Source organism: Sinocyclocheilus rhinocerous, unplaced genomic scaffold, assembly GCF_001515625.1.
Source record: "Sinocyclocheilus rhinocerous isolate Xijiao unplaced genomic scaffold, SAMN03320098_v1.1 scaffold1619, whole genome shotgun sequence".
Lineage (NCBI taxonomy): Eukaryota > Metazoa > Chordata > Actinopteri > Cypriniformes > Cyprinidae > Sinocyclocheilus > Sinocyclocheilus rhinocerous.
Window position 1 is genome coordinate 139,335 of NW_015649446.1, and position 13,341 is coordinate 152,675.

Genomic DNA, 13,341 nt, shown 5'->3' on the forward strand with positions numbered 1-13,341 from the left:
TAAATATTTATTATGAATCATAACCAGTTATAATTCGTCATAAATATTTCCCCTTTTGAGTTGAAAAACCCTACAGCATATTAGAAAGTGTCACAGAAGACTGAATTAATGGCTGCTGAAAATTCCGCTTTGCCATCACAGGAATACATTACAATTTAAAATGAATTAAAATAGAAACCAGTTATTTTAAATTCACAATAATAGTTCACAATATTACTGTTTTTACTGTATGTGCAGCCTTGGTATTTTTGAAACAAAACAAAAAAATTACTGACCTCAAACCCTTGAATGGTACACGTACACAAATTGACTTGATAACACATAAATACATAAATGCAACCAACTAGTTTCTTTCAGGCATCTTAAATCAATACACAACTGTCTGGACAATCCAACTTCTGGTGAGTCACTACTGTGCCAAACTCATCATGAAGAGAAACTGTAAACTGAAAAGCACAAGTCAAGAGATGGACAAGAATATTTCGGAATCAGTGAATATCCACTGGAGTACGGTTAAAACGATTGTAAGAAAGAGACCACCTAGTAGAGACCAATGACAATTCTGAAAGAGCTACAAGCTTCAGTGGTTGTCCTGGTTCTTCAGCAGAGAGTAGCAAAGAGAAAGCCACTGGTCAAAAATGTCATATGACATCTCTGCTACAGTTTGCCCGGTTGTGAGAGACACTGAGGACAGCTGGAAGAAGGTTCTGTGTAATGAGGCTAAAATAGATTTTTGGCTCTCATACCAAACGGCATGTCTGGCACAAGTCAGAAAAACACCGACCCCACTTTGATTGCAGCATCATACTTATGAGATGATTCTCTGCACACTTAGAAGGCTTGAGAGGGTAAAATTAATACAGCAAAATACAGAGTAATCATGAAGGAAAACCTGACAGAGCCTACAAGATACCTGTGATGGAGGATGTATTCTTCAGTAAAACAGCAACCTCAAACAAACAAAACAGGAATGGCTTAAAAACAGCAAATGTCAATGTTCTTGAGTGGTGGGAAATGAAGAAAAAACAACGTTCAATGTGTGTGTGTGGGGGGGGGGGATGCAATTTCATTTAAACCTTCCAATGCTACAGTTCTTAATAAAGTTCCCAGCCAACTGGCTCTGTTTTATTTACTTACTAAAGCTAATTTGTTTTCGAAATTGGTGCTTGGCGAGTGTTAATTCTGGACCCTGTAAGCATATAAAATGATGAATAATTAAAAAGGCTTCATAATAAGCACTTACGGTTACTCTGGGGCTAAGCAAAGATGGCTCCTAAAGCTTGTGTATTTTCAGACTAGTGAAGAATTGTGTGCAGGACAACAGCAGATGTACTATGAATGGTTTGATTAATTCTGTCTACGTGCTCAAGCTTTTAGTATGGAAACAAAAATTGAATGAATGAAGCCTAGGGACAGGACTTCAATGATTTTAACAAGCTTCATGGTTTTAACAATGAGATCTAATCAGGATATCCAACCAGGACGTATCGCCCTTTCATCTGGATATACACTGCCTTGGATGAAAGGAATGTGGGTCAGGGGTTTTGGGATCAATCATGCTGTAGCACAAACTCTGGAGGTATGGGTGAATTAAACTAAATAAAAACAGAGCAGTATTGTGATACTAATGTCACGATACAGAATCAATACACTGGTAGCACTTATTTTCCATTTCAAGGCATTGATTTTTTTTAATAACTTACATTTTTAATAACAATTTTTAAATATTTTTATATATCATGTTTAACTGGAATTCCTGAGGGAAAACTACAATACCCATGATTCTGTGAAGAAATCTCCACCAAACAGAGAATTCAAAACCAAAAACCTTTTAGCGCCCAACCCCTAAGATCTCAAACTACTTAAAATATTTGCACGTGCACACACACACACATAGATAGATATATCGCAATAAATGTCAAGTAAATTGTTTCTACATACATAATCAACAGATTTATATTTTTTCATCATTTATAATTCAATTAGGTAATTCACAATTCTTCATGGGATTGTAGTTCTGTCCACCCGATTTTCAAATACTTTTTTGCTTCAAATAAAAGTTTGTAATGCTGTGATTCACTATGCGGCCGTTTGGTTTGGTTCATGGCTTATCTTTAACAAAGATTTTTTTTAAATACCTATGGGAAAAATGAATGGGAATAATACACAGTCCAGCAAGGTCAAGCAGGTCAGGAGGGTCACTACTAGACAACGAGAAGGTCAAATGAAAGGAGGTTAAAAAAAAAAAAGCCAAAAATGGCAGGCACAGTCACATGACACAAAGCACAGGCAGCTGATTGGTGCATTACCCTGTCAGGTGATAGGTTGGAGATGCAGCAAGCAGAGAGTGGGTGGTCCACACCACAAACGAGTGCTGGGGGCTGCCAAAAACAACGAGAGATATAGCGTCACTAAATACACGCACATTCCCATAAAACATGCAAACACATGCAGCACGAAGTGTACGCCGCACAGACATACAAATGACAAGTGTCAATCGACAAACTCAAGAACAGGACTGACAGAGGGTGAGAAATCATGAGGGTATACATTCAGTTAAGTAGTTTAGATTGATCTGAGCCTCTAAATTACTGATACATTTTATGATGATGATTGTAGTGAAGCAAATCGCCTTGAAGAAGACAACTTGACATGAAATGGCAAAGAGTGAAAGAGATACAGATGGATGGACAGAGAGAGAGAACAAGAACAAGGGCAAGCAAAAGAGCATTAGCTTAACAGCATTCTTTAATAATTCTGTATTATGGAGAACAGGAAGAACAGAGCTGAATGAGACAGGAGAACAGCTGGCCTATCACTCACACACACACACACACACACACACACACGGACCTCAACATATTCTGCTTTGATTAACCAACATCCTTTTCAACTCTCCTGGACGAGAACCCTGCCTGTTAATTAGGATTTGAGCGCGCGCACACACACAGTTCTGCTCTCTTTTTCTCCTGATTCAGATCATATCTCTGCAAATCAGTTCAGTCACCCTGGGCATTCACTCCTCAGAGAGGAGAATTAGAAACCCACCTGAGGTCTGTCTGATAATGACACATCAAACATTAGCAAATGGGTAAAAAGAGAGAGCGTGAGAGAGAGATCTAATGAGTTTGAGATTGTAAAATGTGTTTTTGCAGCTAAATATATACTGGCATTCTGTTGTGCCCTTTCTAGAATGTTCTTACTAAAAAGACATTATAGGACGACTTTAAATCTAGGACAAAAGGCTTGAGGGAGAAAACATATAGCTGCTGTTAGAAGAACTGCAGATTCAAGACTGAGTTTTTATGTTCAAACTGGTGCAATGTGAGATCAACGTGTCGGTTTCTTGATTAAAGGAAAGGGTTACAGGAATTTTCCAGGAACAGCTTAAGCTCTTTCGACAGTATAGCCATGTCATGTTGTCAAATACCTCAGGATATCACGTCAACTCTCCCCTTAGGTTATAAGAACAGGAAATGCAGTAATGCACTTACAATGGAGGCCTAGCAGGCAAACGAGTTTCAAGGCCAAAATGCGAAGCTCAGATATTTGTCGAGGCACTTACACTTAACTGTTCAAATTTTGGGGCCGGAAAGACTTTTTAAAAATGTTTTCATAAGTCTTTTATGCTCAGCAAGGCTGCATTTATTTGCTCAAATACAAAAAGAATAGAAATGATGTGTAATATTTAGTGCTGTCAAACGATTAATCACATCCAAAATAAAAGTTTTTGTTTACATACTATATGTGTGTATACTGTGTATATTTATTACGTATATATAAATACAAACACATGCATGTATATATTTAAGAAAAATTTTATGTTTAGGCCTATATATTAAATATATATATATATAATATAAAATATAAGAACATAAATATATAAATGTATATACATGCAAATATTTTCAAAATATATTTAATGTGTATTTATATATACATAATAAATATACACAGCACACATACATATATTATGTAAACAAATCTTTTATTTTGGATGCGATTAATCGCGATTAATCGTTTGACAGCACTAGTAATATTATTACAATTTAAAATGCAATGTATTCCTGTGACTGCAAAGCTGAATTTCTAACAATCATTACTCCAGTCTTCAGTCTTCATGATCCTTCAGAAATCATTCTAATATGCTGATTTGGTGCTCAAAGTTAAAAACAGTTGTGCTGCTTAATATTTTGCAACCATGATGATTTTTTTTTAGCATTCTTTGATGAATAGAAAGTTCAAAAGAACAGCATTTATTTGAACAGAATTTTTTGTAACAATGTAAAAGTATTTCCTGTCACTTTTGATCAATGCAATGTGTCCTTGCTGAAGTTGAATTTGAAGCTGAATTGTCCCTTTGTGGTGGGACTACTATTATAAAGTGAGTGAACGTCTGATTACACATTACTGACGTCATTTTGTCGTTGAATAATGTGACTAATTTGCCACTCATTATTTTATCATGTAGTGTAGGAGAGTGTGTGTGGCTTCACACTACTGGGAGTGAAAGTGCATGTAGGAGTGTGTAATTTGTGGGCAGAAATGTGGAGTTATTTATTAATTTTTTTGTTTGTTTGTTTTAATGCATATTGAAATTCCAGAAAAATCCTCCCGATTTCATGCCAGGATGTGCGTGACTCACATGGCAACTCAGATTTGCTCAGTGACACACAAACAGATTTTATAGATTGGAGTGTTGATTGAAAGGGTGATGATACAGAGACAGCGGACTCTGATGAAGAGCTCAAATACTGACAGATTAGCACGAAACAACAAGATCAAACAAGACTGTTTCTGTTCAAAATTGGGGAGGAAAAAATAATACAGTCCAAATTATGCACATGAAAAGGAATGTGCAACAGCAAAATACATACATTTTAAAAGTAAAGTACTTCCAATAACCATGGTTTATTTTTGTAGTCAAACTCATAAATTGCTCTCCATTGGAATCAGTATCAAAAATGGTGAATGTCAAAATTAACGAGAAAAAATATTTTAAAGTCCCCAAATAAGGGCTATCCATATTACAGAATAATGTGAAAATGTGACGCAATTTAATTTCATAGATACTAAACTGAATTGAGAAATGTGTGTAAATAAATTGAAGTACTGAAGTACACTGATGACTTTTGCCATACAATGAATGTTCTTATATTGTTAGAAAAATTAAATAAAAGGTAAATTAAAAAGCCACTTCTGATCAATTTAATGCATCCTTACTGAAAGTATTAATTTCTTCATAAAGCCCTTTGTATTGTTTTTAACAAATATATCTGATGTATTTTCCTAATATTCTATTCCAGGCCTATATGCATATTAGATCATAAAAGATGCAGTGATGATTTCATTAATTATATAGACAATTTTTCTGAGTATAATAAATGTGTGTGTACTGTGTATATTTATTATGTATATATAAATACAAACACATTTATGTATATATTAAAAAAAAATGTGTTTATGTATTAAATATATTTATATATTACATAAAATATAAGAACATAAATATATAAATGTATATACATGCAAATATTTTCAAAATATATTTAATGTGTATTTATATATACATAATAAATATACACAGCACACATACATATATTATGTAAACAAATCTTTTATTTTGGATGCGATTAATCGCGATTAATCGTTTGACAGCACTAGTAATATTATTACAATTTAAAATGCAATGTATTCCTGTGACTGCAAAGCTGAATTTCTAACAATCATTACTCCAGTCTTCAGTCTTCATGATCCTTCAGAAATCATTCTAATATGCTGATTTGGTGCTCAAAGTTAAAAACAGTTGTGCTGCTTAATATTTTGCAACCATGATGATTTTTTTTTAGCATTCTTTGATGAATAGAAAGTTCAAAAGAACAGCATTTATTTGAACAGAATTTTTTGTAACAATGTAAAAGTATTTCCTGTCACTTTTGATCAATGCAATGTGTCCTTGCTGAAGTTGAATTTGAAGCTGAATTGTCCCTTTGTGGTGGGACTACTATTATAAAGTGAGTGAACGTCTGATTACACATTACTGACGTCATTTTGTCGATGAATAATGTAACTAATTTGCCACTCATTATTTTATCATGTAGTGTAGGAGAGTGTGTGTGGCTTCACACTACTGGAGTGAAAGTGCATGTAGGAGTGTGTAATTTGTGGGCAGAAATGTGGAGTTATTTATTAATTTTTTTGTTTGTTTGTTTTAATGCATATTGAAATTCCAGAAAAATCCTCCCGATTTCATGCCAGGATGTGCGTGACTCACATGGCAACTCAGATTTGCTCAGTGACACACAAACAGATTTTATAGATTGGAGTGTTGATTGAAAGGGTGATGATACAGAGACAGCGGACTCTGATGAAGAGCTCAAATACTGACAGATTAGCACGAAACAACAAGATCAAACAAGACTGTTTCTGTTCAAAATTGGGGAGGAAAAAATAATACAGTCCAAATTATGCACATGAAAAGGAATGTGCAACAGCAAAATACATACATTTTAAAAGTAAAGTACTTCCAATAACCATGGTTTATTTTTGTAGTCAAACTCATAAATTGCTCTCCATTGGAATCAGTATCAAAAATGGTGAATGTCAAAATTAACGAGAAAAAATATTTTAAAGTCCCCAAATAAGGGCTATCCATATTACAGAATAATGTGAAAATGTGACGCAATTTAATTTCATAGATACTAAACTGAATTGAGAAATGTGTGTAAATAAATTGAAGTACTGAAGTACACTGATGACTTTTGCCATACAATGAATGTTCTTATATTGTTAGAAAAATTATATAAAAGGTAAATTAAAAAGCCACTTCTGATCAATTTAATGCATCCTTACTGAAAGTATTAATTTCTTCATAAAGCCCTTTGTATTGTTTTTAACAAATATATCTGATGTATTTTCCTAATATTCTATTCCAGGCCTATATGCATATTAGATCATAAAAGATGCAGTGATGATTTCATTAATTATATAGACAATTTTTCTGAGTTGAGAAATCTATGTAAATAAGTTGAAGCATTCATTAGAAAAACAATTCCTTAACTAAAATGTATATTAATAAATAAAAATCAGCTCAATATTACCCTTTTATGAAACATTTCTGACACTTGTGAACAACGGTGATGACAGAACGGTAAGGTTGATTTCAGATCAGTGTAAACAGAGCTGAAGTCACAGTCACTAAATGGTACCATACAGCACAAATGTCATGCAATAAACAAAAACAACCTAACAATGTATCCAAGCGGGAGAAACTGAGATCCCTGCGGCTCGACATTTTTCACTTAATTTCCCCAAACTATAAACAAGCATCTCACAGCTGCCATTTTACATTGTGCATAAAGGCCCCTTTCGGACGAGTGTGTGCTGAAGCGTGCCCAGTGCATTTGTTTGCGCCTGTGTTTCCACTCCCATAATGTTGTACAGACCTTTCTGTAGTCAAATATGGGTTGTGTTGTTGCCATTAGTTATTGAGAGAAACAAGTTAGCATGAAATCTTTGATTCAAACACACGGTTATATGATGGTAATTACAGTCGAACTTCAAAGTATCCACTCTGTACTTGACCAAGGGCTGCTCACCATTTCTTCATCAATGTGATTCACATTTAAACAGAACCTAAATCTGTGTCTATAACACATTCAATCATTTTTTAATGAAACAATATGGTTATTAATTGCAAAACGAGTAAGCATTTGCAGCATGGCTTTGGTAAACATGAGGCCCGACCTAACAGATCACATGTGGTGCTGTTTTTATGTCATCACGTGACCACTCAGGGATGTCCAAGCTGCTGCAATTAGGAATCGTTCCGACCTTAAACTGGGTTCAAAGGGGCTATGCTTTATTTTTATCACACATGCAGGGAGATGAACACAAGCCATCTGCTGCAGAAGTTCAGCATCTGTTTTACGATCAGAATCAGAAATCATCTATTCAGTTTTTGTGAATTTATGTGAAGGAGTGACTGACTCAAGGTTATAAATAATGGATTTATAAATACTATAACCTTACGAAATAAAAAGACTGAGAAGATATATATCAGCAAAATATATCAGCACTACTGCGTTTACACATAACATTTGAAAACACTACTCAAAAAATACAATACTAATTTAACTTAAAAAAAGCTCCTGGATCTGAGTTGATCACACAGTAAACTAAAGCTAAAAAGCAGCAAGTATTGAGAAGACCATGCTTACTTTTTCCATTTCATTTCTTTTTCTCCTTCATATTTTGCACTGCATTTCTTCCATTTCCATTCCGCCACTTCACCTTCACACATTTACTTCTTACCAAACATCCTCAACCTTCACAACACGTATTCCTCTTTCCTTCTCCGGTCTCATGCTCTTCATCTTTCATTCTCTCCTCATCTCCCTTTTCTATATTATTTCTTCCTCTCTCCTTCCAACCCTCTTCTCCAACCTCCTCCCTATCTGAGGTGATCCTGAGGTGAAAATTGGATTCCTGCATTTCCTCTCTGATGCATAAAGATTGAGCAGAAGTGACTAAATAAAGATGGATACAAAAAGAGGGATGGCAGGTCAGAAAGAGAAAGTGTGACAAATCAGCTGCCTCCTGTCTTCCGCCAGGTTAATGTCAGAGGAAGTGCAGACTTATTACATGATGAATATGGTTTTGATAATGTAATGTATGGTGTGCGTGTCACATTGGTTCCAGTTTTATTTGGATTATGCTCAGAAGCAGCAGTGAAGGTGTGGGAGTACAACTAACGTAAGAAATCAAAAGGAAAGAAACTTTATGTCTCCTGACTGGCAAGAGCACTAGTGACTTATACCAAACGACACACTACTGCAGAACTGACTTGTTCAATATAATCCCATTAATACAAATCACACGCTCACATGCAGCGCCCAAAATGAACTCTTACCAAGTGCCAAATGAAAGTGAAAATTGGATTTGGGATTGGGAGTTGCTCAACATTTGGCTGGTAGCTTTATTAAGAACTGCAGGGCCCGAAATGAACTTTAACTCACCAGAACAGAAGTATTAATTAAAATATTACTGACACCAAACTTTTGAATTGAGGTGTATATAATGCCATGGTTATAATTGCTACTTCTTAAAATAATACCTAATAGAGTTTCATGTCCAGTAAAAATATTCATGACCAGTACATTTTCGCAAATCACCCCCCGTTGGCAGGTGTGGCAAAAAGTTAATTTTGGACCCTGCTCACATGTCATTCTGTGTGGCACAGTGGAAGCTGGTGAGGTCACATGATCAAAACAGCTACCCACAGTCTGTTTGTAATAAATATACTCTGGAACTGTAATCCGTACCACTATATTAATACTCAAACAGACCTCAACACCTGTCAGAAAACAAACGTTCACTTATAGGTAAGGGACATTTGTTTTGAAAGTAAAACAAATGCACACATTTTGGAAAAAAAGAACTATACCCAAGTGTTTGGAATGTCCTTAAATTATTTAATTACAACATGAAACTGACAAACAAAATAATAAAAATACTGACACTTTGTGATGCCCTTTAAAATTCAAACAAAGTGTGGAAACACATTTTAACAGCTGTAAAAATAAATATTTGATATAAAACATGCAACTCGCAAACAATATCCTATGAAAATCGTATTTACTGGACTAATATTAAATATTAATTCATTAGATTGTACAGCAACAACACTCAGCATGCAGGATGCCATCCCTACTTTCATTTCAGTGTGGAAGAAACTGATCTTCAATGTCATTTTTTAAAATTCTATCATGAAACAGCTTTTATCTTGAAAAAAAAAAAAAAAAATTTTGAAAAAAAACCAAACAGCTGGTGGCCTCCAAACAGAATTCTGAATGAAAGTTATTGTAAAAAAAATCAAAAAACATAAAAATGAATAAAGCAGCCTTCTCTCAATCTGCGGCAGCAAGAAGTCTGACACATCCCATCCTTTCATCTGAAATCACAGGGTAGAAAAAAAAGCTGAAACAGAGAGAATCCATTGTGAAAGGTGAATGAGAAAAGGACGAACTGCTGTCTGTTGACACTGTCTTCACAGGAGACTAAAGCACATTAGACAAGTGCTGGCAGCAAAACAAACACACCCTGAATTTCCTGGATGACCCTGCTACCAAAAATTTCAGGTTAAGCTTTCATCATCATAATGTGAACCAAGGTCAAGACCAAGGTCCTTTTAGCAGCAGATGAGCAGGACTTTAGATCTGTCATTACTGTCTACCGTCTTCACCTGTGTCAACACAAACACACACCCATGCGTGCGTCATTCTCTTCCCCCCTGCGGCAGAAGCTCTCCGGCTGTCACTCCTCATCACTCCTTTAAGCTGAAACCCAAGAATCCTTCAAGCCACAAATATAAGAATGTCATTTTTTTTCTTGAGTGTGTCCTTAGGACTGTGTGCTTGAGTTTTGTGGTGATGCATGCTCGTTCTTACTCAGTCCACTTAAAATTGTTTGCAATTTACTGTGTAAGTATTTTATTGAGTATGGACACCTCTCCCTTGCCCTACCGAGCGTGAAATCCTCACTACAGGCAGCGGGTATATTTAGAGGTGAGGTAATACTTCAGGACGAGTGTATTCAACTAAATGAATCCTCACCTTCCTAACCTCACATGCACATAAACTTTCATATAGTCGACTGGAACAACACACGTTTTTTTAGGGGTGAAAAAACACGTATAAACTTCAAAGTCCATTCACACCAACAATAGTAGCTATAACGATAACTATATATATATATATTAGGGCTGCATAATTGGGGGGGGGGGGGGGGTTGCTGTGCCTGTGTGTAGGTCTGCACAATTTGGCAAAAAAAAACAAAACAACTAAATTATTAAATACATATTTTTTCTATTTCCAAAGAAAAAATAACTAAATAAAAACAAAATAACACATATTACTATTGTAATATTTCAGTGTAAAATAAAAAAATCTAATAAAAATGTATTTTACATTACAACTGTAAAATTACAAAATATTTATGGTTGTCTTAATTTCTTCATAATTATACAATCAAACTTTTGACAGATCTTTTGACTGCTGGGAGCCCTTAAAGCATCTCTTTTGTTGATAAGCGCTTCTCATTACAAGTATAGGAAAATGGTGGTTGTATATATGTTGTAGTGGTCGACCGAGATTGGTTTTTTGACAGCCGATGCCGATATCTTGGAAAGCAGGGTGTATATAAATATAAAGCCGATATAATTTTATTTAATATTTAAGAAATTTGAAATCATTTGAAAATGGATTAAAAAATAAATGTGTAAAATAAACATGCTTATACTTTAAATGACAAAGTATTTTTCACAAATAAACAAACATTTAATAAAAATATAATTAAAAAGGAAGTAAACACTGTAACCAACAGGGCACTCAGTATTCTGGGAAGTTTGTGTGCATTGGGAATCACATTTTTTCAAATAAAGCCAAGGTAACACTCATTTTACATACAGCACACAGTGAAAATGACACGAATATGACATTGGGCAAAAGCATAAAGTGCAGCATAATTTGAAATAACGAGTTTGAAGTTTGTCGATCGTGCAGGATACGAATGCACACTTCACAAGATCTCACAGCTGGATTCGACTAAGTTTGCAAGGTTTTTGAAATGAGTTGTTCATTAGTCATTCAAAGATTTGTTTAAATGATGTAAATGCGTATTTGCTGAATGCTGATGGCAAACGAGAAAGTATTATAATGTTTGACTTTCTATTACTAACAATATAAAAGCAATCGTTTTAATACTTTTTTGTATACATTTTAATTCCTTTGTTTAACAGTTCTATCTGATTATTATTAGACAGACTTCTGTCCATGGACAGAACTATAAACGACAACAGCGAACAAGAGGGAAAATGTGAGCACTGTGTGTTCAGGCGCTGCCGTTCTCAGCGCCGTCAAAATAAAACTCCGGCCACGAACGCATCGGCCAAACAGAAAAACTTATCGGGCGATGCCGATATTTGAAAAATACCAAATATCGGCCGATATATCGGTCGACCACTACGTTGTGTTCTTCAATGCACGTTAAAGCAACCCAAACTCAGTGCAGATGAAGAGATGTGTTTGTGTGGAGCAGCAATATGATAATGTTCTGTGTATTATAAGTGTGTGCTACATGTCATGTGCCGCTTTAAACGCTCAAGCTCATTAAGTTGGGTGGATTCTGATTGGCTGGAAAAAATTAATTCTGAAAAAGATTCCAATGATATTGTTCCTCTGTGTCGTTATAGTTGTGGTGTGGCTTCTCTATTCTCACAGAATTAAACGATTATTGAAATTTGAGTTCATCCTTGGTGTGAATGTTCAAACTCTCCCTACTTCTATTTTTTAACAGCTGGCAAAAACATCCTGTTGTTCAATATTTTCTGTCTCAAAACACACACACAAAAAAGAGAATGATTCATGTGTCCAAGAGGCATCTCTCCATCCATTAAGAAATACAGAGACCACAGCTCACCCTGTAATCACACACAACACACAGCCAAAGCAGTAAAAACAGACTTTGTTTTTACTGGGCAAGGTTCGACTGGGAGGGCCAACAGCAGGGTCGGGAACTCAACACTGTAATCCACAACCCCAAACCTTAAATCTGAGAAAATACAGAGACATATACATAAACATAGTTTATTGATTCTCAAGGGGAAATTCATAAGGACTGTATATGCACAATAGAGTTATGGCTAGAGAGACTAAGAAAGACAGAAACTATTAACAAAACAAAAGAGACAACAGAGGCATTTTCTCAGATCCAGCCTTTGAATTGAATTGAACTGAACTAGCAAAACCACTTTCAAATGAAGACGGATATAGCCCATGATTGTCAAGACAGATCAGCGCCTTAAACTCTCGCTTCACAGTTAACTCTCAAATCACTCATGCAAACAGCTGGTCATGGTTTCAACTTTGTGCCTGAGGAAAATTAAGATCTAAAACAAATAAAAAGAGATAAATAGCAGTACAGTGTATAGATCACAATATTAGGATAGACTTTCAAAATTTTTTACATTACAATCACAAGCATAATCATTGCCTTAATGTGTAGAAGGACAGCATCATTTTGTCTAACTGAATACATGACTTTAACCACATAACTTGTATTATTTTAGAGCTGTGTATTATTGCCATATGGACATTACTTTGTTGCCAGAGGATGGGCTCCCCTTCATGACTTCATGAGTACAAAATCTCATCACATGACTCAAGTCACCTCTGGCATTTTGATTGTAACATTTGAAACATGCATTTTTTGTAGCTGCTTTGAAATGATATGCAATGTGAAAAGCACTTTACAAGTAAATGTGAATTTAACTGAATATTACAT

General features: G+C 35.1%; 1 protein-coding gene across 6 annotated transcripts in view; it reads right to left on the bottom strand.

Annotated features, from left to right (window-relative positions):
- Positions 1–13,341, bottom strand: part of LOC107710573 (kelch-like protein 13) — a 48,963-nt gene that overhangs the window by 15,726 nt on the left and 19,896 nt on the right. For 3 of the 6 annotated variants that reach the window (XM_016515380.1, XM_016515378.1, XM_016515377.1), the window contains one exon: positions 2,310–2,381. The exons of the other annotated variants lie outside the window; for them this stretch is intronic. In XM_016515380.1, coding sequence (XP_016370866.1) covers positions 2,310–2,381 — 72 coding nt within the window. The remainder of the gene's footprint in view (positions 1–2,309; positions 2,382–13,341) is intronic. 6 annotated transcript variants of the gene reach the window in all.